Genomic DNA, 27,995 nt, shown 5'->3' on the forward strand with positions numbered 1-27,995 from the left:
GACATTCCATACCTTTCTCCAATTATACACTCCACAGGCAGGCTGTCCTGAAGATGAAAAAGATCAGTTCCTTGTAGATCTAGAGGATCAAATAACAGAAGACAATATCACAATTATGGGAGACCTGAATGCCCAAGTTGGGACAGATAGGCAAGGCTGCAAATACACCATAGGCCCCTATAGCTACAGTGGCAAAAACCAGGAGGGAGAAAAGCTAATAGATTTCTGTGCACGGATAACCTGAGCATAGGAAACTCTTTGTTCCAGAAGAGAGACAAGTATAAAATCACATGCTACAGTTGGGATGGAAAGCAGAGGACAGTAATAGACTAAATAATAACTGACAGATGTGCTAGCCAGTTCATCACCAATGTTAAGGTTATTCCAAGTGAAAGTCTTGGTGACCACCGGCTTTTGATCGTGCAAATTGGGAACATCCATGTGTAGAGTGTCAAGCACAAGAAAATGCCGAAGACCTGGTTGCTACGAGAAGATGGGAAGAAAAGCCGAATACCAAAGGAAGATCTCAACGAAATTACCAAAGAATGAAAAAGGAGGGGCAGAAGAATGGCTGTCATTCAAGAACACCTTGGTTTCAGAAACCAAATCATTGTCTGGAAAGAAGTGCAATATGCAGGGAAAAAGAAACGCCATGGTGGAATGAGAGGGTGAAAACTGTTGCAAAAGAAAGAAATGCAGCAAAGAAGAGGCTAGGTAAAGAAAAACAGAAATCTGTCCATCAAAAAGATGAAATTCAGCACCTGGCACAAGAGTACCGGAACAAGAAACTATATGTGAAGAGGCTGATTAGAGAAGAAGAAAAGGAAAAGTGTCAGGAAGTTGCTTCATAAAGTAGTCAAGAACAGAAGGAGTGAGCATTGCAATATCCTTGTATTAGAATCAGATGATGGGAATGTAGTGAAGACAGATCAAGGCATCATAGAAGAAATGAAGAACTACTTCAATATTTTATTAAATGGAGAAAGTCTTTGAAACAGTATCACTGAAGATTGCAGTTTAAGTGTGAGTGAGGGAGCACAACACCAGCTAACATGGCTAGAAGTGGAGTCTGACAAGGAAAGTATTTGGGCTCAAACATATCTGTATGAAATTTTGGTGACAGGGCCATTACGTACAGCTCAATGTGCTGGTGAGAGTCTTTTCTCCAAAGACTTTGCAAACGTGCTATAGATGTCACAGCAGATGTCACTGTAGAAGCCAAACGCAATGCCGGTATCTTAACTATAAATGCAGGACTTTCAATAAAATGCTCAAAGCAATATGAATGACTACGAAACGCACACTGAAGAAAAGCAAGTTGAACACGTCATAAACGCACATTCCATAATATCAATTCTGAATGCCACGTCAACAACAATTTTGAAGTTGCCCACAAGTTCACCAATATCGTAGCCGGCATTCTGCCACTCATAACGAAGCAGTTGTCTATGTATGTCTGCAGATAATTGATTGCAAATAACAGAATGCAATTTCATGATGATGAATCTGTCAAGCAAATTGGGCTGCAAGTTACTGGAACGTAGTTTAAGAAAGTCTGTTATTCTCATGGCATATATTTTATACTGGCTGAAGAAATACACGTCCAGAGGTTGTGCATAATTATAGTTTTAGGGGGAATGATTTTTAAATGTACATCTTTTCCTCCAGAGGCTTCCAGTAGTGCTTGTTCATCCTTGTGTCCAGAACAGTAGTAGCGACTGTTGGCAAATGTGAATTCAAAACGGACCGGAAATCATCTTCGGATGTTCTTATAAGTTAAGAACTTCATTTTTCCCGTATTGAACTGAGATTCACAATTAGAATTGAGGAAAAGTTCAACCTATTCAATACTACGTATGTCGTATAAGATGTTTACAACATGTTACTTATTGTTACTAGTACCGGTTTCGACGCTTAGTGGCGTCATCATCAGCTAAAAGTTACAAAGTGGGCAGGGTACGTACCACAAAACTGTGTACATAATACAACAATGCAAAGTACAAGTGGTTAATAATTTTTTTTACATTTAGAGCTAAATGAACAATGGGTAAAATATGATGGAGTAATGTAAGGCATAACAGGCGTTATAGTCTAATATGGTATATTGGTGTTATACAATAAAATTGGTCTGATGAATGAGAGTAAAAAATCTTGGAATATATAATAAAACAAAATGAGATAAAATTGATGTCCACTCTTCTGTTATTATCGATGTAGATATGTAAGTTAAGGTCCAGTGTTGTGTGTGGTTGGCAAGGCCATCAAATATTTGATTTATGGCCGGTACGCCTAAAGTTGGGTGGTTGAATAAGGTTGAATTTTAAATTAAAGTTGTCTTAGCTCAACATAGGTAGTAAAGCCTAAAAAGAAAGAAAAGGTAAGTTAATAAAGTGGATTGCTTGAGATAGGGTAAGGTAAGTAGATTTTCCAAAAACAAAAGAATATGTGTTTCTTTATATTTAAAGAAAATTACAAATCCAAATTTTCATGTCTGTAACATCTTCAGTTTTTGAGATATAAGTATCCTCATAAAAGGTACACAACCCCCTTTTCACCTTTTTTTCACACCTCGTACGAGGATTTTCCGAAAACAAAAAAAGCAAAAAAAATGTGTTTCCTTATTTTTAAAAAAGATTCCAAATACCAATTTTTAAGTCTTTAAAATGTTAAGCTTTTGAGATATAGATACACTCATTTTAAAAAACCACCCCCCTTTTCACCCCCTTAGCAACGGAATATTCAAAAATCCTCCCTTAGCGAGCACCTACAATGTAAGATAAATGTCATTTCTTTATGTCCAGTAGTTTTGGCTCGGCGATGATGAATCAGTCAGTCAGTCAGTCAGTCAGTCAGTCAGTCAGTCAGTCAGTCAAGACATGTTATTTTATATATAGATAATAAAAGTTATGTTACATTTTACACAAATTACTACCGTACTACATACATTTATTCTACACTAGTGTCCAAAATTTAAGCATAAGTTAAGAGTAAGCAGGGCAACAGGAAATACACCGCAAATTGCACGATATATGCACCTACCAACCTTACGTGTTTGCTCTGTATAGGAAAGGAGTGTTCCCTGCTTTGACTAGCGGCGTAACCGCAAGGTAAACACAGCCAGTGCCTGCACCCCATATTCCCTCATATGCCCTGTTACAGTGTGCGGAGCGTACCATCGTGGTGAACGTGAAAACATAATGGCACAATGACGCCACTTGGATCCCGTTTTGCAGGGTAGAATACTTGGCCGCCTGGAAGCAAGCCAGACACAAACTGAAGTCGCCGTATCCTTGAATGTCACACAAAGTGTCATTTCCAGGCTTTGGAGACGATTTCGAGACACAGGAGATGTTAGCCGTAGGCCAGTACCAGGTCGACCAAGGGTAACCACCCCACAGCAGGACCAATATCTGGCCTTAACCGTCCGATGAAATCGGAGTGAACCTACAAGACAATTGTCGGCGGAGCTTGCAGCCGTCTCAGGGATTGCCATTTTAGTCCAGTCAAGATGTACATCCGTGCTTGCAAAAGGTCCGGTCGTTCTGAATTTTTATGTTGTTAGGACCTAAACCAATATTAAAAAAACAGATTTGCAATTTCCAAAGTGCTGTGCGAGCGGCGGTGTACCCAAAAAACCATGAAATTTTCAGACTTTTTTCAGTTTTTGCTCAATATCTCAGTGAAGGAAGGGTTTGATCGGTATTGTCACTCTATATACTTTTAAAGTAGACTAAATATGCTACAATTTGAGACCAGGGGGAGCTCTATACAGCCATTGGTTCCCAAGATACAGTTCTTCGAAAACAGGCAACTTTTTTTAAAAAGTGAATTTTTTTCGAAATGGTCACTTATTTTGTGAAATATCTTCTAAAATACGCATCCCACATCAAATATTATATGAAATGAAGTTGTAACAAATTGAATTAGCTTTCACTTGAGACCAGACTGGTACCTGTAGGCCCAGCGGTTCTCTCAAAAATTGCAGATAACAAAAAACAGTCATAAGTGGGTTTTGGGGGGAAATGCAAATAAACTGTTCTCAGGTGTTTTTATGATTTTAGTTATCAAACACTTAAATTTTTTTTTATTGTTAAAAAATTGTTTGATGAAAAAAAAAATAATATACCTATCGGGAATTACGTCATCATCAAACATTGTTTTATATACCTACAAACTAAAATGCTTGTACAAACATCACGGTACCGACTATAAGGACAAATTACATTTACACAAAAAAGAAAACTAATATAAATCATGTAGGTATTGTGTTTAGGTTGCCAAATCATGCCTTTCTTTTTATCTTAGATGGCCCGGGCTTGGGCTCGCGCGAAGATGGTGTCTCGATGGCTGTGATGAATGCTGGGAGAGGCGGCCAGTCTGTAGTCGGGTCATCTTCATCGTCCGAGCATTTCAGCTCTACATCCGGGACGTTAATGCACAATTTGCCACTGCATGATTGGCAGAGGACTGAGCAGTGGAGCCCAGCCTTTCTGCACGGGCAGCTCCCAGAGCACTCTTTCTTGCATTTACATGAAATTTTTCGCAGAAGGGCAGGAGGTGCGGGATCCATGGTGGTGGGGATGGGGGAGAGTCCCCGAGAAGACAGCTTCCACTTCCAATCAGTGGGATTCAAGTTTACTCCCCACCACTTCTGCACTTGAAGGTAGCTTTTTACAAGTTGCTTTACGTCATACTGACACAGATAGGTCTTATGGCGACGATGGGATAGGAAAGGGCTAGGAGTGGAAAGGAAGCGCCGTGGCCTTAATTAAGGTACAGCCCCAGCATAAGCCTGGTGTGAAAATGGGAAACCACGGAAGAACCATCTTCAGGGCTGCCGATAATGGGGTTCGAACCCACTATCTCCCGAATACTAGATACTGGCCGCACTTAAGCGACTGCAGCTATCGAGCTCTGACTTGGAGGTAGCACCTTGCTGCATGGTGGCCCTCGGCATCTTCCGTCGGCGGCAAGCGGACGAGGTTTATGCTCGTTGAAGTGACAAACGTCTTATACCTCAGGCAATCCAAAGTACCCCTTGCGATATCACCCCCATATAGAGCCACAACGCACTTGATGCCTGCTTCTCTCACGGCTTGTGGGGTGGAGTCTGGCCGAAGGGAGACCTCCACTTGCTCAGCAAGTGGTTCACTCTTGCTCAGGAGTGTGGTGATTTTGGTCTTTCCTTGGCCAAAACAGTGCTTGGGGGGGGGGGGGGTATCGCATCCGGTAAACGCGTGGGTGAATAGTACCATCCCTGGTGATCGCTGGGAGTCCTGGTGGTTGTAGAAGGTCGTAGAGTATTGACAGCAACCAGCTTCACCCTTCGTGCTCTTCTGAAGGGAGACTTTTTCCTCTTCAGCGCCTAAACCATTGAGAAGAACGAGCAGGTCAATGTCTTCTCCAACTATGACGACTCGATTGGCTACTGCTCGTTTTGAAAGCGCCGTCATGACGATCTCTCGATCCGCAACTTCTTCGGCAACAGCTACTTCTACTACCTTCTTCTGAAAGGTGTCACAAAGAAGAGTTATTAAGCGCGTCTTGTTGTTCTCATTGCCCAATGCATGCTCTTGAGCAATTTGAATTACTGTGGATTCATCGAACGTCAATTCGTAGCTGGAATGAGCTGCGTAGCACCGGAGTCGTTCCGGTGTTTTGGTGGGGTTTTTTTTTGGTAGTATCTTCGGGGTAGCCGTCAGAAACGATGGAGACGTTCTTCCCAAAGTGGTTATGGACGTAGGTGGTATAACACGCCAAAAGTGCTCAAACTGTGCTCTTCTGCTGCCACACGACCTTGTGAAAGAGGTAGCCACCGTCCAAAACAACGCGAGTGCTGGCATCTATCGGCGTGTCTGGAAAGAGGAGTGAAGGCAGAGTACAGAGTAGACTTTGTGCCCTTGCGCATCCCCTGTTCACTGAACACAGACATCGGGAATGGGGCCAACTCATACTTGAAGTCATCCTTTAAATCCTCAGGACCTGTCAGTAAACCACTACTGATAGAAAGCAAAATGTCAGTTTTGGGAAATGGAGGGTGGAGAGCAAATCAGTTTTTGAATTTTTCCACATCACTGTTATCTCGGACGATTCGAGAAGGTCTCATGTCTACATGCTGCTCTCCAGTAGGATATGAGATGCTGCAAAAACTTTCAAGTTCTTCACATATGTTCACCATAAACACCATTCCTGTTGTCCACCTTGCCAGCACACTGTCGGAGATTCCCCTTCCTTGGGTCAACCCACCATAGGTCTTCATGGATCGCATCAGCTTCTGTTCAGTTGTTAGGTCTGACCACAACCCAGACCAAAACTTGTCAGACCGGCGAATGGTGAATGATCCTTTTGTGAACATGTCTTATTCTTTATCCATCCGTTCTTGTAGAGTCATCATATCCTGAAGGTAGAGGTGCGCGCTCTTAGCGTACAAAAAATGTCCAGCTGCGTGGGCAGAAGGGAGCATCTTGTGGACAGTGTACAAATGAACGTTCCAATAAAAAACAGTTTATTTGCATTTCCCCCCAAAACCCACTTATGACTGTTTTTGGTTTTCTGTCATTTTTGAGAAAACCGCTGGGCCTACAGGTACCACTCTGGTCTCAAATGAAAGTTAATTAAGTTCACTATAACTTCATTTCTTGTAATATTTGACGCGAGATGCATATTTGAGAAGATATTTCACAACATAAGTGACCATTTCTAAAAAATTTCACTTTTTGGAAAAATTGCTTATTTTCGAATAATTGTATCTTGGGAACCAATGGCCATATAGAGCTTGCCCTGGTCTCAAATTGTAGCAACTTTAGTCTACTTTAAAAGTTTGTAGAGTGACTATACGGGTCAGATCCTTCCTTCACTGAGTTACTGAGCAAAACCTGAAAGAAGTCCAAAAATTTCATGGTATTTTGGGTACACAGCCGCTCGCACAGCACTCTGGAAATTGCAAATCTGGTTTTTTAATACTGGTTTAGGTACTAACAACATATACAAAATTCAGAACGACCGGACCTTTAGCAAGCACGACTCCCTTTTAACGCTTAACTTGACTGGACTATTTCCCGGCAAACTGTGTACCGGAGGCTCAGAACAGCAGGGCTGTTTGCCTGACGTCCAGCGGTGTGTGTTCTTAGACAATATCAAAACTGGACCATGAATGAATGGAGGCATGTGCTCTTCACAGATGAATCCCGCTTCAGTTTGCAGAACGATTCCCGTTGCACATTAATCTGGAGAGAACCGGGTAGCCGATACAAACATAGGAACATCATGGAACGGGACCAGTATGGTGGTGGTGGTGGCGGCGTCATGGTGTGGGGCGGCATCATGTTGAATTGCTTTACTGAGACATTCCATATATGCCTCATTTAATCATTTATTGATTAAATACACTGTGGTCGTTATGCATAGGTTTCAAATGGAGAAACTAGGCGAGGTCAGTAGCCCGTTACAAAATCGCTGTGGGGTGAGGTGTCACCAGCAGTTTTCCACTACGCCACTTCAAATATTTTTTTTTAACCAAGCCGTTGCCAGCAAATTCAAGTAAGAAAGCCTCATACCACCGTTCTAGCTAACCAATTGCGAGCTGGGGGCCATGTCAGAAACTGGCCAAGCCCATAACAAGGAAATCAGAGGAACGAATTTCGTTGTAGCAGAGCTGAAATCCTCTGAATTCGATCAGCAAACTTCGTTACCTAGCTGATAATCCACAGGTCTAGGAATACCAGAAATTGAGTATAGATTTATTATTTACTGTCTGATAAACATTGAGTATTTGAGCGATTTACATGTTTATTAGTTCAAAATGCATAGCCGTTTTTACTGATCCAGACATCTGATCAGTGTTGCCAACTTATATTTTCAAGACCCACTAAATACTACTAAAAATCTGCTAAAATTCCCCCAAGAAATCCGATCTCAAATAATAATAATAATAATAATAATAATAATAATAATAATAATAATAATAATAATAATAATAATAATAATAATAATCTGAGGAATATTCTCGGCCCCCGAAAAACAGAAGATGGATATAGACTGAGGTCACGCAAAGTGACACAAGAGCTCTCCAACATTGCAGCAGACACCCGCAAAAGACTTCTGAAATTTTATGGCCACGTCTGCAGACTGCCGGCAAGTAGACTGACAAACAAGATTCTCACCTACATAAAACATCCAAAAAAATATTCCATGGGTACTGGAAGTGAAAAAGGATCTGGAAAAAGACCAGATGAACTCAATTGACACCGCGGATAGAAACCTCTATAGGAAAAAAAATTAATGGATGGAAAGTGCAACCACAGAGCGAAGTGAAAAAGAAGACTGGAGCAAAGTGGACAGAAGAACGAAAAAGGATCCACCGAGAAAGGATGAGAGCAGTTTGGCAACTCAGAAATCAGAATCATTAGAGCTTTGCGTGATCCATTGGGTCCATACGCACATAATAATAATAATAATAATAATAATAATAATAATAATAATAATAATAATAATAATAATAATAATAATAATAATGTCTGTACTCACCTGATCTGCGAGTTTCACTGGGATTAACCCCCTGCCTGCGAGCCGGCGAGCTAAAACTTGTAGGCGTTTTATTGCCAGGTGCAAACTAGGTGAATCCCCTACCTCAAGGGTCACACACAAAACAGGCCAGTTCATTAAACAGTCTTCCTTCACAGCATATAAATACTACTCTCTCCCAGTTTCATTATCTGTCGTCATTCGTCAACTAAGAGATAAGTACCCTTTCCCCGCACATTACAAATTTATGATACCATGATCTCATAACATCAAATCCAAATAACATGTTTTCCTCATGCGACTGCTAGCTCCTGACAAGAAATAAGGAAAAGCTCAGAGACAGACTGGAGTACATTTTTTAAAAAGTAAAATGGATAAAACGCTAAATTCTGCTATAATAAATCTATAATTCTGCCAAAAAATCCACTGTCCGCTAAATGGTATATTTCTCCGCCGACAGTATTCCAATTCCACCAAATTTAGCGGAAAATCCGCTAAGTTGGCAACACTGCATCTGATTGGCTGTGAACTCATGCAGACGGGGAACCCCCGCCAGACAATGAACTTGATGGTGTTATAGTAAAGTAAAGTAAAGTAAAGTAAAGTAAAGTAAAGCCTTTATTTTTCTTCCAGATCTACAGCAATGAGGCCTTATTGATCCATTAAGGGAGAAAAATAATAGTGCCCAACCTAGACAGCTTAAGATGCTATACACACAAAATAATACTCGTATAGTAAACATAACTAACACCAAATGTGGAAAAACAAAGTTGCTGGAAATAATAATAATCAAATGTCCATGAGTCAATGTTATCTTTTCAGATATAAACAAAACCAAAAAATCTCGATATTGCTATTAAGACCAAGGATAAACGAAAGCTAGTAGTACTGAAAATAATAATAATAAAATGTAAAAACTCAATATTGTTATTGAGAAAAGGGATAAAACGAAGACTAAAAGAACTATTGCAACAGGGTAATTCCATCTATAGACTGTATGGCATTAATGGCAATGTGAAAATAAAACTGGCAACATATAACTGAGCAGAGTACAGTGCTGTGTCAGGCTGAGTCTGCACTAGACCACAGACTGTTCCACTTCCGGCCGGGTTCGCACTCAGCACATTCTCTCTTAGACACTGACCCTTCTTATATTTTACTTATATTGCTAACCTGACTACGTGTTATCTCCACTGTAGTGCCCATGTGCAGTTTATTACACTTTACATTTCTTTCTTGTTGATCACTCTTCAACCTCTATTAATTCACTATATTTGTTAACTTTAGAACCCATGCAACTCACCACCTTAAATGAAGCCATGTTCACTCACTTATAACTAGGATAACTAGGACCCCAGCTCATAAACCAACCGTCACCAGATATTATCTTTCTCCTTATCATCTGACCAATTTGTCTCACCCTCTTCCTCATTCACTACACACTTGACCGCCTGGAAACTTGCCTCTTCTATCACACCTGTCGTTTACTCGCTCTTAACATAATTATGAATAACACGCACACACTCCACTATTATCGTGAATACAGCCATTTACTTCTCACTACACATTAACTTTTTGCTTCTTGTCACTATGCCTTCGTCTACTCTGTTCTTTTTGCCCCATAACTCTCTTAGGCTCAGACTTCTCCCTCTCACTAGGGCACCTCTTGCTTCTTCTTCTTGCTTCCCAGTTGTGTTTTCACTTCGTTTGCTTGCTCTTGTTCCGTCATGTGTTTCTACTCCCACAATTTCTCCCTGTATCCTTCTATCTTCTCTCCCACTGGCCTCTGTCCTGGACTCCTTCGTTAATGCCCAGGTCTCCCTGGTTTCCTTCCTTATCACACTCCTCATCTCTGCCATTACCTCCCTGTTCGCTATGGCTAACAAATCTATCAAGTTCCTTCCTTAATGCTGCGAGCTTGGTTCCTTTACCTTATTTTCCTCGTTTCTTTCTTTGCCTCCATGTCCTTCATCCCCCACTTTACAGTCTCTGGCTTGTCTTTCCTCCACTCTCTTTCCCACTACCACTTCGTCATTCCTGTCATCTTCCATTTCTCGTAATTTCTTCGCAGTCCACATTCTAGTCCAAGTACCGTTGGTCACTACTAATTTTTGACCCTTAATATGAGCTCTTAACCCCTGTAATTTAGCCCTGGCCAAATGTTTCTTCAGAGTGTTTACCCCTTCTCTACCAATGTCCTCTTTAATCCAAATTTTTGTGCTCCATATGTTATCTGCACTTCTTATCACTACTTCCGCCATCAAGGTGGAGAATAGCTTCAGTTTTATCGGTCTATCACCCCGTTTTTTACCTATCCTTTCTACATCATCAATATCGACTTCGCTAAAATTAATTCTCATCATTTTCTGGATGACTTCCACAACTTTGTATGTTGTCAGTACTTTATCTTCTGCTTTGTCTTCCGGTACTCCATATATGAATAGGCATTTCTTCCCCCGTTCTCGGTTACAGTCTTCAATTTCCGCTCGCAACTTCACCACCTCTCCTTCCATCTCCCTTATTTTTGACTTGAGTGATATGGTCTCTCTCTCGTTGGTTTCTACTCTACTCATTATCTCGTCTGTTTTTCCCTGTATCCACCGCCTTATATGCTCAAGTTCTTTCATTTGCTCTTTCATCATATTCATAATCTGGTCAAACGGGCATACTACTTCCACCACTTTTCCAATGACCTCCACGTCTTCCCAGTTCATGTTGCCACTAGAAGTCGGGCCGGGGTTTACATCTACTCCTCCTATAACTAGTAGTATCATAATCACCACTGCCGCCAATATCATCTCGTCCATCATTCTTGTTTCCATTATACTTCCTTTATTTCTAGCTATCTCCTTTTTCCCTTTCATCTGCCATCTTCCAATAGCCACACGATATTGATCCACGCCAATCATCTTCCTCTTCCCTCTCGAATTACTTTACTGGCCACCGTTCACATTCCACGCCAGCTCTCCTGACACCTCCACACAATACGTCTGCCACCGAACACTGACTAGGTTAGACTGTGATGGTGTTATGTAAGCTCACTGCTAGGAAGAGTATAGTACGGACCTGCACATCTTCATGGGTGGTCCGAGGAACACTTAACGCTTGGAGATACAGGCATGAGATACTGAGACCACATGTGCTGCTCTGGTGGATGAATTTCTGGCTGGGGAAGACATACATCACATGGACTGGCCAGAGAGGTCCGCAGATCTGAATCCTATAGAACCCTGGGATGCATTGGGGTGGCGAACTGCATCCCGTCAGCCTCCACCAAGACCTTCGCATTGCCCTTTTGGAGGAATGGGATCGACTGCCACAAGAGCTCTTGGACCATCTGATAGAGAGCATGCCACGTCACTGTGAAGCATGTGAGGCCGTTAGGGGTAACCATACACCCTATTAACAGCATATTTTGTTGTGGAAGACCTTGCCAAGTTTTGTTAGTTGTTGTCAAAGGTATACCTTAGTTACCAGCTTTCTGACACTATTTTTGGACAAGTTGTGTGACATATGGTGTGTGATACAGCTTCCATTTGTTCAGCAATCAGTCTGACATTCCGATCAAGCGGTATGGCCTCGTTTAGTGATTATGCTTAACTTTTGGACACTAGTGTATTTGGAGTGCTATGCCATAGTGAACTATGTGACTATAGCAAATTTTCAAATAAACGGCAATGAAGTTTACAACTTCGCTACTCTGTAAATAAGATATATATTGAAATAATATTTTGCACAAAGATAACTCTCTACAGGGGTGGCCTGTATATTATAAAAGCTGCCTCTACATTTACAGTACTTATACAAGTAATAGGGCTTTAAATAAACCTATGTAAACACTTGGTTCTGTGTGGTTTAATACAATATAACAAACATGTCCGCATAATTCACTATGGCTGAACACAGTCTTAAAACTTTTCAGTTGAATGAATAGAAGGAACGTACTGTTATAGTAAAAAGTTTAAATATAATACATATAATTTAACACAATATACAACTGAAAAAAATCTGCATGTTATTACTGTCCCCTTCAAATTTGGCCTACAATAAGTATTTATTGTGTCTGTATGTACAAGGCTATTATTTCATTAGCAAGGGCGATATTTTTCCAATCCTGTGTTGTAGAGATGTTCTCATTTGTACAGAACCAGTCCTACCAGCGAGGGAGCAGAGTATTGATTTTTTTTTATCGAGCTGTCAGCTGTCCCACGTGACCCACTGAGAGTAGTCAAGGTCGCCCCGATCTGAATTACGCATGTCCAAGTCTTCAAATGAAAGGTACTTTCGAGAATTGTAATGGCCTATCAGGTGAAAGACGACAGCCAATTACGAACCACTGTGGTGATGCCCTCATTGTGAAGTGCTTAAATACCCCAGTTTTCAGAAGGAACACACACTGATTCTCGTACTCTTACTTACAGATTTTTCTCACGCTCTTACTTGCTGCTGCTTTCGCCGAGCTCTGACTTACGACGCAAATACTCAGTCATTGGACTTAAATATTTTTATTTGGCAGTACAAATCAACTACCTTCATTAACACCTTAGTCAACGAGTCTGGCAGATTTTCACAAGCAAAGTTACGTGTCATTCATCTTTAAAACTCATCGCGTGTGTGTGTGCAGAATATCTTCTAAAATTGCTTGTTAGTTTCAGCTTCTTCTGTGTTAGAAGAAAGAAGATCGTCACGTGTTTGTTCGAGTGCGTCAAGATGTTTCTACACTTTGAAGAGAAGACCTACCACAACTCTGCATTGAACATCACGGCTACAACGGTGTGTTAAAATGTAGGCGACTTCTGACATGGGGAGATAGCGACGGGACCAGATAATCCACTACCATCATTCATTTAAATACCATTTTTCTAATGTTTATCTGTTCATCTTTGTAGAAATAATGCTTACTTATTCATTAGTGGTAATAGTTCTTTTAGCCTTGCAGTAGTCTTTAATATTTTCATCCTTCTTTCACATGGGATATGGTAGTATTGTCATATGTGCGCGAGTGATTATTGGTCTCTATTGGAATAGTTAGAACGTGCGTGTGTCTTCTACAATTATTATAACTGTCCCATTTAATAGTCTAGTGTGGTTTAAAAATCATTGCCCTCATCAATAATTAATAATTTCATTTGAAATATTTTTTCAGAAGTCGTGTGGGACAGATTTACGGCATGTTTTGTTATGTCTCAAGTATTATTACAATATTATGAGTCTACCTGTTCAATACAATACAATATGATCCACTATTTCATATGGTCAAATATATTTTTTTTAATACATAATACATAAAAGTCAAAGGTACATGTTTTACCCTCCTTACGGGCATCATCAGCCTATATCAATCTTAAAAATAATACATATACTTATAAATTATAGGTTAAAATGTTGAAAAATGATTTCGTAAAACATTATACAATAACATCTAAAACAACGATAATGCACCAAAGTATGTTAAAAGAGAGTGAATTAACAGTTTTGAAGATTAAAACGTGATTAAACATGAAATTTTCAGAGTTTAAAACTAAAATGGATCCATATTTTTATAATATCATTAAGACTGTGATGGCCTTGAGTGTAAACACAATCATCAAAGGGGGATGTTTCTTCAATTCCCAAGTTGAATCCAAGGTGGTAAAATCACTGTCAGTTATTTAAAACGGAAGTGTGAATGTAATAAACAAGTTAAAATGTATATGTTTGGGATATCTGAAAGTCGAGAAGAAAATGGAACTTCTGTAGAGGCGTTGCTTATGATAAAACGTATGTCAAAGCTAGCGGAGTTCGGAAATTATGTGGTAGTCTAATGGATCTAAAAGGTAGTCAAGTTGATGTTATGATTCCGTTGAAACATTTGTTGGAAGAAATGTTCAGGATTTTCTGAAACAAAATGTAGAAGAAAGTTGGTGAATAATACCGTACTGTACAAGAGACTTCCCGTAGCATGGCATATTGAAAAGGCAGTGGCAACACAAAGCGAGACAGCTGGAAATTGGCTTATATTGATATCAACTTTTCTTCAGTTCGCTTGTGTAATGAACGCCACAAAAGAACTGGAAAAGCTTAAGTAAAGATCAAGAACTGGGATAGTACGGAAAACATAAGCAATTGTAATTGAATCGGTGTGTTGGAAAGGTTACACATTCCAAAATGCTTACTTTTCAGGAGAAAGGAAAAACCGTTTTGTAGATAAAAGAAAGGTTTGATCAAAAAAGTTTCTATTAGGTATTTATACATCATATATCTGCGTATTCAACTACAAAGTATGGAAATCATATTACGTACGGTTTTCAAGTTATACCTTTTTTTTTTTTTATGTCAAGGAATATGTCCCTTTTTATACTCAAATTTAAGAAAGATCTTTGAAGAGGCAGATAATGTATAATAAACTCGTCATTTCAAAAGTCTATTAAGCAGTAACACATTACACAAAAATTCGCCCAACCATCATTTCTTTTATAGTTATTCATTGTCATTCCGTCTCTTTAAAAGTGTTTTATTTTACGAAGATGTCTAGCCTCCATAACCCCTAAATGGCGTATGTCTTCTATGTTTAAAATATCGTGAAGATCATCAACGTTAACGTCCATTCCTTCAATGTTGAATAGATAAGTCGAATATTTCACCACGATTATATTAGTGCAGACAGTAAATACCACAAAAATACACTGTTCACTCGTTTCTTTTTCCACTACTCGCTGCTATACAACGCTTATGCACGGGTCCTGGTCTGTATAAGCAATTCAATGAATAACTATAACAGATGTATACACAGGAGGTTTATAGGTTTATACACGGTTTATTAGTAACGAATTTCACATGAACGATTTATAAACCTTGTATAAAAGTTATACACCGTTTATTAGTAAGACGGGTGGTGTGTGGCGAATTTGTAAGTAAATTAGGAGAGGACTCTAGTGATGCAAGAGACAACGAATCTTCCTATCTACAGGGAATCGAGCCTATTGCAAGTTCAGATTAATTAAATACCTGTCACGTAAGTAGGCCTACATGCTTATTTTCCTGGAAAATATATTTCATAGCAGTGATAATGTATTTTTATAATATCAGGCAAAGCAGCTATATCCGTAAATTTACATGTTCATATTTGCGTAAAGACCATGTGGACCTCGCGGAGTGATACAAAATGTTTGTTTATGCCTACATTACTCTTTCGATGGAAGGAATTTTAGTTCATTTAATTTTTTTTCAAAATGAGCCTTCCTAAAATGAGGGTGCGGACATTATTCAATGACGGGGATTATTTGGGTAAATAGGGCATAATAATTTTAATAAAGTGGTCAAAATGACTGCATGGGTGGTTTCGAGTATAAAATATACTCTGATGGCTCCACGACTAGTGATTTTCACCTCTACATTATATAATAATTAACATAATGCAATACATGACAAGGCATTGATAAAATAATCCATTTTAAACTTATTATGCAGATACAATACTACTTACAAGATCTTTGGTACTATCAGACATCTGTGCAAATGACCTAGCACGAGTGACCCACGGGATCAGATATAAATTCTGAAGGAAATCTGTGTTCAACTTCTGTGTAATCACAAAAGATGTTGTGATCAAATTTCCCGCAAACAACAAAGCAAACAAGAAGGCTAATGCAGGAACCTGAAATCAAATAAATAAATAAATAAATAAATAAATAAATAAATAAATAACTACAAACAAAGGGGCAAGAACATATAAGACTATAATACAAGTTAAAATTTGAGGAAAAATTATGGAGTTGGAATTTAAAATTAGAATTTGTTTCTACGCTCCTTTAAGGAAAAATTGTGAACTACGAAGTGATCATACAGTCAAGGAAATTAAACTTAACCCTACGTAAAATCTACGTCAACATAAATTTTACTTGTTTTTATTTCAGAAATGATGACACTTTTGAGATTTACATTTAACTCAACTTTAAGGAAGTTAATCAAATATACTGTAGAATGTTTATTTTGCTCCTTTTGTATGAATGGAGTTAATATATTGACCAAGAAACCTCATTTTTCAAACTGAAAATTAATTTTAATTGTCATCAACTATGAGAGACCAAAATATTTTATGATCTAATACCACAATTTAGAAATTTTGAAGAAAAAAAATTAAAAGACTATTACACGATATTACTGAACTGTTCAAGAAAGACAGAAGTAATCGTTGCCTACGCTATAATACAAGGCCTTGAAATGCACTAATGAAAACGGGTGCCACCTTAGTTCAACGTTCAGCCACTAGGATCGCGCTGTTGCCCCCTTGTGTTCGCATGGCCGTGTATGTCTATAAGTAAATTATATCCTAAATAAAGAGAGCTGAATGTTGTAGGTGTCTACAGTTTTAAAACTTTCCTACTCAGGGGCTTCTTATCGAGTTTCAAAACTTTCTCACTTCTACTTGAGTGGCTCGAAGCAATGTTGTCTAATAGAGGTCTCAGAAATTTTTGGAGTAGAAAAAGAGGTAGTTTGTCGTCTTTACACACTCTACACTTAATTTCACTGATGAACCTGGTTTTCAGAAAAAACGTACACATTTTTAGTAACTGTCGTCGAGGTAAATACTGCACAGTAGAGGTAACAAATTCCGTCATGCGCTGCAGAAGAGCTACAAACGATGATTTCGGGTATCTGAGGGCTCCTCGATCTTGAAAGTGAATAAGGCACAATGTTGGACTTTCACTAGCTGGAGAAGTGATATGTTCTAAACAGCCTTCACAGTCTGTTTGTTCTTCTGCCACACGCACTAAGTATCCTGCTACCATAGCTAGAGAAATACCAGGTATTGTAGCTGTTGAATCTGAAACAAATTAATCATATTTATGTACTAGCGAACACTTAAATAAAAAGGTATTGTTCACACAGATCTGATGTAATTTACCTTGCAAGGGTTTTGTAATGATAGACATTACGTGTTCAGGAAGCTGCGGAATTTGCACATCATCGCGACTTTCATTCCTTCTATATCTTTCATCCATCTGGCACATTCTTGGTTGTAGTAAACTGGTTCGTACATTGCGGATCTTATTTTCATCCCTCAGCTCAACATTGCCATGTTTTGATGCCGCAATAATTCCTGTATGGAGCGTTGTTTCGATTGCATTAAGGCATGACCTTGCGCCCATTGTGTCATAGTATCCCGCTTTGCGTCGTAGGTGGCTAAAGAAAAGCTCGATATCATCGCTTGTTAGATTCCTCGTCAAGACATAATGAAAATTTATACTTATGAGGTATTTCACGCAGGCCACAGTGGATTGGGTAGTCAAGACCAACGCCTGATACGTTTCCCTCGTGAATCTTTTCTCTTTCTCTAGATGCATTTGAATGTTCTTGATATATGACAGGAAATCATTTATTAACCAACTGAGGCGTTCATCTTCAATGCTGTAAATGCCAGTTTATTCTCATTCCTGGAATATGTCCCATACGAGGTGTTGCAGACATCATGGGCATCAAACCACTTCATAAAATGCTCCATGAAAGAAATTGTTTCTTTTAAACTGTTCTTGTCTTTAATGCTCTCGGGACAAACCACCTCGATACCCTTCAAACCAGCGATTGTTTCAGGGGAAAATACAATTTTGGCTCTTGCTACATTCATTTTCTCCAAATTTGTAGGATAAACTACTTTTCTGGTTAGTTTCCTCACCGGCTTCATAATTGAAGATTTCTGGAGTTTGAAAAGAACTCTCAAATGAGCGCCGGTCACGATAGCATTGTTTACAAAGTCTCGTGACAAATGTTGGGATCGCACGTTTTTTATGACGTGACTGGGATCGAAACTTAGGAACAGAGGCCTAGTTTTATCAGCTGGATGTTGTATCTCATGCGTAATGCTTCCTCCACATAATGTTTCGAACATCGAAACATTTACCTGAGAATTGTCGGTCACAATTCTGATCACTCTGAAACCACACTCTTCAACAGCATTTAACGCATCCAAGGTTAATTTTTCAAGTTGTGAGCCCGTAATGGATGAAGTGAAATAGAAAGACACCGGTATTCTGTAATATGTAAGAGAGTCCCTTGAACAAAATGCAGAGTAGTTTATTGGCCAACCTATCTTCGATTCCAAGAGCGTCAATGTCATTCAGTCCAATAAACATATCTAATTTCCTGTCATACACAAGTTTCGGCTTTATGGACATTTCATCTATTATAAGGGAACCAACCTTTTCGTTATCGTTCACTAACGACAGTTTTTCTACCAGTAATCAGGCTTTAGTTAGCGAAGTTATGCCGGTCTCCCCTTTTGAGTATCCAACATACGATTTCAACGTTCTTGGATGAGGAAGATGCAAAATATCGAGTGTTCTGAGAAGCCGATAACCAGTTGGCAACCTTGAAGATAATAGTACACAAATTTTAACTGTAGTCTCCTGGTATTTACATTTCTTTCTTCCAAAGCTCTGAAGTTGTTCTAACAAAAAGTTTACTTTCATATTACATCCCTCAACTTCCTTCTGAATTTTAGAAACTCGACTTGCAAGATTTCTGGGATCCTTCTTTACCTTACTAAGTTCTGCTTCCAAGTCACGAATTTTTACGCGCAACCTCTTAATAATTGTCACGTGCTTTCTATTTCTTCTGATCTCCTTCCTTAATTTCCTGGTAATGTATTTTGGTACTGTTGATTTTAGGACGGGAGAAAACTGTGTACCTACTGTTGTGGTGCCTACATTTATCAGGTCAGATTCTCCAGTATTATCAGGCACAGGAGAATCCGATTGTTCCACACATTTTCTCTTATTTCTTATATACTCATTTTCACTGTCCGTTTTTTCAAGCTGTCTTTTCTTAGGAGCTGTCCTACATTTTAAAGTGACTTGTTTGTGTTTGGGGAACTCTGTAAAAACTGAAGGGACTTTATTAGGCAGGAGCGTCTTTTTAGATGTACTTATACTAAAGTCTTCTTCTCTGAAGTGTTTACTGCACACCCTCGATTTTTCTGTAGGAACCCAGAGAGATCCCGGCTTGTCTCCTCTGCGAGATACAGCAACAAGCCACCGTTCTTTTAAAGCACTATTCACTGGAAACTTGTGAAATGAAATTCCACAAACTTTAATTTGTCGTGAATGACAATAAGGAACACAGCAATAAACCACGATTGAACCTGCGAGTGCTTATTATCACAAGATTACACACATTCACAACCAACTCAATACACACGTTTAAAGGCGCGAACCTGGTAAACAGGGGGCAAGGTAGCGATCCTAGCGGCCCGCCAATGAACTGCAGTGTGACCACTTCTATAGCGTTTTACGGGCTCTATTTCCAGGCCTTGTATTATAGTGTAGGCAACGGAAGTAATACATAATCAATGAATAAACCTCCAGCCATTTATTATGTCTGTCCACTGCAATACAGTACGTGACAAAAACAAACAGAACTGAAATTATAAACCTGATCTGAACATCAAGAGAAGTTATAAGTTGCAAGGCAACAATGGAAACTCTTATCTAACTGCATTGGTAAAGCATGATTTCAAAGTGTGCACCCTCATATTTTGTGTATTGTTCACAATGGTCCTGTATATTGTCGAACACTTTGACAAACAAAGGCTACTGCAAGGACACAAAAATTACTCTTCTCTCATAATTCAGGGCACGCCGAGAGATGACCCACTTAGGAATGTTCCTAAAATGAGGAAAGATAACTATTATCAGTGTTCTTGCAGTGCAACAATCCTGCTTACCAACGCCTGCGCAGAACGTTTGCCTCCATGACGTTCACGTTCTTCAAGCTGTACGTCATGGCTGCCTAAACATACATCTGTCCTGTGGCCTGGCATGAATCATACTACTTGGCTGTACTTCAGGGTCACCTTGCTTGCATCACAAGGCATTAAGGCACGTTTTCCAATACTGTTCTGTCCCACCTATTAGAAAATGCTGATGTGAGTATTCTCTCCCTGAGAGTATAAAATGGACTTCATTTCTTCCTGTAACTGGTCCACAAGGTATACCGACTGGTGAGAGAAAGGGACACAGTTGAAATTTCAGCGCGAGACAAAATACTGGTTGTGATGCAACTAACCTGCAAACCACTAAAACGTTTATCTGAGGTAAGGGAAACAGAAACAGAGACCTAAAAAGTTATCTATGCTTTGTGGAATGGTGTTATAAACTTTCAAAATTTCTCATATCGTGGAAGCATTCCCTGGCTATTTAATCCAACTCCCCCTTTCAAAACATAAGTAGGGACTTTGTATCTAATCCTTCACAATGCAACGATCCCAAGTTGGAATAAGCGATCATCATGACAATATCACTTTGCACCGTGGAACTAGCCAATTCATATACATACACAATCATTATAGACTGTTATGCCTTTCAGTGTTCAGTCTGCAAGCCTCTGTGAATTTATTAAACGTCGCCAAAATCCTTAATATGCAACTAGTGTTGTGGCCTAATTTAGTTCTATACCTCTTATCTTTAAATCGTTAGAAACTGAGTCGTCTTGGTCTACCTCTACTTCTCTTACCCTCCATAACAGAGTCCATTATTCTCCTAGGTAACCAATCCTCCTCCATTCGAATCACATGACCCCACCACCAACGCCGGTTTATGCGTACAGCTTCATCCATCAAATTCATTCCTAAATTAGCCTTTATATCCTCATTCCAAGTACCCTCCTGCCATTGTTCCCACCTGTTTGTACCAGCAATCATTCTTGCTACTTTCATGTCTGTTACTTTTCTAACTTATGAATAAGATATCATGAGTCCACCCAGCTTTCGCTCCCGTACAGCAAAGTTGGTGTGAAAACAGACCGATGGAAAGATAGTTTTGTCTAGGGGCCGACTTCCTTCTTACAGAATACTGTTGATCGCAACTGCAAGCTCACTGCATTAGCTTTACGACACCTTAATTCAATCTCACTTAATATATTACCATCCTGGGAGAACACACAACCTAAATACTTGAAATTATCGACCTGTTCTAGCTTTGTATCACCAATCTGACATTCAATTCTGTTGAATTTCTTACCTACTGACATCAATTTAGTCTTCGAGAGGCTAATTTTCATACCAAACTCATTCCACCTATTTTCAAGTTCCAAGATATTAGACTGCAGGCTTTCGGCACAATCTGCCATTAAGACCAAGTCGTCAGCATAGGCCAGACTGCTTACTACATTTCCACCTAAATGAATCCCTCCCTGCCATTTTATACCGTTCAGCAGATGATCCATGTAAACTACGAACAGCAAAGGTGAAAGATTACAGCCTTGTCTAACCCCTGTTAGTACCCTGAACCAAGAACTCATTCTACCATCAATTCTCACCGAAGCCCAATTGTCAACATAAATGCCTTTGCTTGATTTTAATCATCTACCTTTAATTCCATGGTCTCCCAGTATAGCGAACATCTTACCCTCGGTACCCTGTCATATGCTTTCTCTAGATCTACGAAACAAACACAACTGCCTATTCCTCTCGTAGCATTTTTCAATTATCTGGTGCATACTGAAAATCCGATCCTGACAGCCTCTCTGTGGTCTGAAACCACACTTGTTTTCATCCAATTTCCTCTCAACCACGGATCGCACCCTCCCTTCCAAGATGCCAGTGAATACTTTGCCTGGTATACTTTTTTTTTTTTTTTTTGCTAGGGGTTTTACGTCGCACCGACACAGATAGGTCTTATGGCGACGATGGGATAGGAAAGGCCTAGGAGTTGGAAGGAAGCGGCCATGGCCTTAATTAAGGTACAGCCCCAGCATTTGCCTGGTGTGAAAATGGGAAACCACGGAAAACCATTTTCAGGGCTGCCGATAGTGGGATTCGAACCTACTATCTACCGGATGCAAGCTCACAGCCGCGCGCCTCTACGCGCACGGCCAACTCGCCCGGTGCCTGGTATACTAATCAATGATACACCTCAATAGATGTTTCAATCCTTCCTGTTCCCTTGCTTATAGATAGGTGCAATTACTGCTTTTGTCCAATCTGAAGGTACCTTACCAACACTCCATGCTAATCTTACTACCCTATGAAGCCATTTCATCCCTGCCTTCCCACTATACTTCACCATTTCAGGTCTAATTTCATCTATTCCTGCTGCTTTATGACAATGGAGTTTATTTACCATCCTTTCCACTTCCTCAAGCGTAATTTCACCAACATAATTTTCCTCCTCCTCCTCCTCATGAGCTTGGCTGTTCGCAACACCACCAGGAGGATTTCCTTTTACATTCAGAAGATGTTCAAAATATTCCCTCCACCCCTCCAGTGATTCCCTGGGATCTTTAAGGAGTACACCTAAATTACTCAAAACGCTGTTCATTTCTCTTTTCCCTCCCTTCCTAAGATTCTTCATTGCTGTCCAGAAAAGTTTCCCTGCTGCTTGACATAGCCTTTCCAGGTTATTACCAAAATCTTCCCACGACTTCTTTTTCGATTCAACAACTATCTGTTTCGCTCTGTTTCTTTCATTTACATACAAATTCCTGTCTGCCTCGGCCCTTGTTTGGAGCCATTTCTGATAAGCCTTCTTTTTAAGTTTACAAGCTGCTCTCACTTCATCATTCCAGCAAGATGTTTGCCTATTCCTATCTTTACACACAGTTGTTCCTAGGCATTCCCTTACTGTTTCTACTTCAGCATCCCTGTATGCCACCCATTCACTTTCTATATCCTGAACCTGCTTACTGTATACTGTTCGAAATTTCTCACTAATCATATCCATGTACTTCTGTCTAATTTCCTCGCCCTGGAGATTTTCTACCCCTATTCGTTTGCAGACAGATTTCACTTTCTCTACCCTAGGCCTAGAGATACTTAGTTCACTACAGAACAGATAGTGGTTTGTATCATCGAAAAATCCCCGGAAAACTCGTACATTCCTAACAGATTTCCTAAATTTGAAGTCTGTTAAGATAAAGACTATTATGGATCTGGTACCCCTAGCCTCCCATGTGTAGTGGTGAATAGCCTTATGCTTGAAGAATGTATTCATAACTGCTAAAACCATACTAGCACAGAAGTCCAGCAAACGCTTCCCATTCCCATTAGCTTCCATATCTTCCCCACATTAACCAATCACCCTTTCGTATCCTTCAGTTCTATTCCCAACTCTCGCATTGATATCGCCCATTAACGCTATTCTATCCTTGCTGTTGACCCTGACCACGATGTCACTCAATGCTTCACAAAACTTGTCAACTTCATCCTCATCTGCACCCTCATATGGTGAATACATGGAGACAATTCTAGTCCTAATTCCTCCAACTGACAAATCTACCCACATCATTCGCTCATTTACGTGCCTACCAGAAACTACGTTGCGTGCAATGGTATTAATGATAAAGAGCCCTACCCCAGATTCTGCCCTTCCCTTTCTAACACCCGTCAAGTACACGCGTCCTCGTTATCTCCCCTTATCCGAATATCACTTACTCCTAGCATATCCAGATGCATCCTCTTTGCAGACTCAGCCAGTTCTACTTCCTTTCTTCCATAAGCCCCATTAGTATTGATAGCTCCCATCAAATTCAATTTCGTTAGCCAAGTTGTTTCCAAGGAGTCCCTTGCCTGTCAAATGGGAGTGGGACTCCGTTACTCCCATACGTCCGAGGCTTGATTAAAATGTTCTGAGCTCGGTAAATTCATGAAGCAAGATGCTACCCTACTTGCACAGTCCAAGTGAGGATCTCTCCTCTAAAGGGTTATGGACCTCCGGTAAATTGTATAGTCCTAGCCGCCTGAGCACAAGGAGGTCCACGACTCATATGTCGAGATGCCCACTCCCATTCCTTAGCAACTGGTATCCCGACTCTCAGGACCACTTACTAGGCCACTCAGCCGTTGCCCATGGTTCACGATCTAGGACGTGACTACAGTAACCCACAATATTCTAGCAAAACATTCGGCATTTTTAGGTATTTTTATAAATATTATTTACAAGTACTGTGTGGTTTGCGCTGTGTACATAGCTGCCAACTTTTAGAAATCAAAAACAGGAAGATTTTTTAATTCTTGGATTTCATCACACATATTGTGCCAGGGTCTAAGTGAAAAAAGGACAGGATAAAAGGCATACATATCCAGTTACAATGTGAATTGACCATTAAATTTAAAATTTTTAACTTGAAAAAACATAACAGCGGTTACAAGAAAATATACCTCATCGCTCATTTTATGACACACGCATACGAATAATACAGTAGAACCTCGACATCTCAAACCTCCATTACTCGAATTTTCAGTATCTCGAACTAACTTACATTTTCCGGTCATTTGTCCTATTCTTTACATGTATTTATTTCTCTCTTACTCGAAATTCGGTTACATGAATTTCTCGATTTCTCGAAGAAACATTTCCTCTCTTGAAGCAAAAAATACTCACCAACTCTAATTTTGTACAACATTAACTGTGCAATACGGCATTTGTGGTTTGTGAGGAACAGTTAAGTAAAGAAAAGGTTACAGTGAAGCTGGGAACTAATATGATGGGAACAAAAAAACTCAAACTTCTATTGATCAGAAAATCGGCAGAGCCTTGCTGTTTCTCGGGTGTCAAATACCGGTCACGTTCGAAAGCAAGCCTAGAAGTCGCGGATGACAAGCTCCATTTACGAAACTCAGCTGCGTGATATTGACGAGAAGTTTCAACGTGAAGGGAGGAATGGTTAACCGCAACAAACAGAAGAGACTAACCGATTTTTTCCGAAGGTATTAACGGAGCTATGTTTCTTGTTTCACTACTGTATGTACTCTACCCTGTTTCTAAAAAGTTACTGTCGTGGTCTGCGTTGGCGACGTGTCTGCTGTTGATGTTGCCGGACAGAAGGTGGTGACGGTGGTTGCAGGCCTGTTATCCATCTGGTCACCGGAGCCGGAGAGGGTCCCAGGGTGGACGAGTAGGTCCTGGGATTGGTCCGCGCTGCCCTCTGTCGGTGTTGCTGCTTCATTTCGCCGCTAGTGTTTCTGAGGTGGCCGCGTCGAGTTGTATTGCAGCTTGCCACCCTTTGTTTATCGCCACGTAGAGGAGATTTGCCCGGGTGGCAAAGTAGCTGCGTTGTGCATCGTCCAAGTGATGCCATAAAATAATGTATTCAGTAAAAGCCCGCAGATACGTATGATTGAATTATGTGCTATATATACATGCTCAAAAACGGTGTTCTTTATATCTAGAAATTTCGACAACTTGAAATAAAATTTATCTCTCGAGGTTCCACTGTATATCACACAGACACTCGCAACAAAACGCATAATAAGTTTCCTTTATTAGACTGTAAAATGAACAAATATAATTTTATAGGTTTCTCTGAACACTTGGAGATAAAGTTTATGATTTTTGGCCATAACGTGAAGAGAAAATACCAGAAACTCTCACCGACACAACTCCCTGAAATACATTCAACTCATTAAAATTATGAAGGGGAAATGAACAAAAAGGCACTGAAATACGCGAAGCTACCACATGCAAAACAGATCAATATGTCTCATACATTATTAACATACGACTTTGACATGGGTAAAAGCACAGAACCGCTAGAAAAAACATGTGGCCTACAATTCCAACGAAATTATGCACAGAAAAGATGTTAATAGTGCGCGAACCACACAATAAGAAACTCATTCTTGCGTCTCGAATAACTGAGTCGCTAGCGCTCGTTAGCCTCTCTCGTTTGTAGGACGATTGCCATCCTGAATCCCCAGCCGGAAAGCACACGTGTTGCTGGACCGAGCAGGAAACACGATACACGGAAGGCGACGGACGACACACTCGCGAAATAAAGCATCAAATAAACACGCTTGAAAACGAGGTTGGTAAATTACACAAGCACATAAGAATACCTTTATCCTGGACCATACTGGAGGTTATTATTGGTCAAAAATAAGAAGAATTAAAAATAATCGGAAGACGAGTTAAAAAACGGAAAGTTTCCGGGTATATGGGAAGGGTTGGCATGTATGTGTCGTGTGCAAGAACAGAACACAAAAAGACAGAAAATCATACCATTATTTAAAAAGAGAAGGCTGGCTTTGTATATATGGTCACAACAAAAGAATGCCACCAGAAAGAACAGCTGAGAGAATGAGATGCGAGGCTAAACATTTTGTTGACGTTGTCATCTTCTATGTTATAATGATGTTCAAAAGCATATTTGTAATTTCAGTACTGTCTGGTTTGCTCCATACCGTATTTCACTGAAACTTTCTTCTATTGTAAGATTTCCTTTTTGTTTACTTCTGTTAATTTACTACACTTCAAGACTTTTATTCATTTTCAGAAGCGTGCATTCCCATCTCTTCCTTTAATTATGCTTTCCAATCTCTCAGGATACTCCTAATAATTTTTGCTATCCCTTCCTGTGGAATTTGCTTCCATTCTCTCTGAAGAGCCTCCTGTAGGTCCTGTAGGGTGTCAGGACAATTCTGGCACTCTTCTTCCCAGTTCATCTAAAGAATCCTAACTTTATCCATGTATTGATACATGCAATGGGCAACATGTGGGTGGGTACTGTCATGCATTAATATCTATGAATGGAGCAAAAGGGAAAACATACTTCGTAAGTATTTCATCCACTTAGCATGCTGTTAAGGTCCCATACTCCAAGAATATCAGGTCTGTCCTTGTCGATGTTATTTCCATCCACACCATCACAGTATTTCCACGAAAAGCTGCCCTGGCTGAATATGTGCAGCAGGGGGAATTTATTTTCCCAGCCCCACTGACTCTCTCTGTCTCTCTTCTGTCCGATGTTTGGAGGCAAAATTGAGATTCATCAGTGAACACCACTTGCTTCCACTAATGAACTGTCCATTCACAATGTTCTGTTGCACGAGACTTGCAAACAATGCATTGATACATGTAATTAATCTCATAATAGAACCGTATTGAGGACAATATATTAAAATTATAAAATCCTTTTATTAACAACCACCTACTCAATACAATACATAACTCATTGAATTATAAAATAATCATGAGGTGTCTTAAATAATGGAACATGTTTCGTTCGACATAGCGAACATCATCAGCCGTTAATTTACAAAGATTAGGTCAGGGCCCTGAGCTGAAATGATAAAAAATGTTAAAAGAGTGATAATGCCGTAATAAAAAGTAAAATGATAACATTAGACTTGAAATTGTAACAATATGTACAGATTAACAGCAAGTATTTGTAGTGGAATACATTGAACGATGGTAGTCTGTAAAGTTAAAACGATCATGAGGTTGTTAAAGTAAAAAAATAGATATAGTGGACCTTAAAATATATGTCAATGCGTGAAGCGTGGATTAATTATTGACGATGGAGTTCTTTAAATTGAGCAAAAACAAAAGTCGAAATAGTTTATTGAATAGTACGAGTCAAACTGAACCAGTTAAAAGGCGCATGGCGACGAAACTAAGGCCGATATGACGTGAACTCCAGTAGTTAGGAATTCTGTAGGAGAGCCAAACACAATGCCAGAAGGAAATACAAGTTGAACTAGTCCGTATTTACACGCTAGC

At 39.7% G+C, this 27,995-nt stretch overlaps 1 protein-coding gene across 2 annotated transcripts in view; it reads right to left on the bottom strand.

Annotated features, from left to right (window-relative positions):
- The window catches only part of LOC136864489 (transmembrane protein 120 homolog), a 182,452-nt gene that overhangs the window by 8,942 nt on the left and 145,515 nt on the right, over positions 1-27,995 (bottom strand). For both annotated transcript variants that reach the window (XM_067141525.2, XM_067141526.2), the window contains one exon: positions 15,989-16,159. In XM_067141525.2, the coding sequence (XP_066997626.2) occupies positions 15,989-16,159 (171 nt within the window). The remainder of the gene's footprint in view (positions 1-15,988; positions 16,160-27,995) is intronic.

Source organism: Anabrus simplex, chromosome 2 (genome assembly GCF_040414725.1).
Source record: "Anabrus simplex isolate iqAnaSimp1 chromosome 2, ASM4041472v1, whole genome shotgun sequence".
NCBI lineage: Eukaryota > Metazoa > Arthropoda > Insecta > Orthoptera > Tettigoniidae > Anabrus > Anabrus simplex.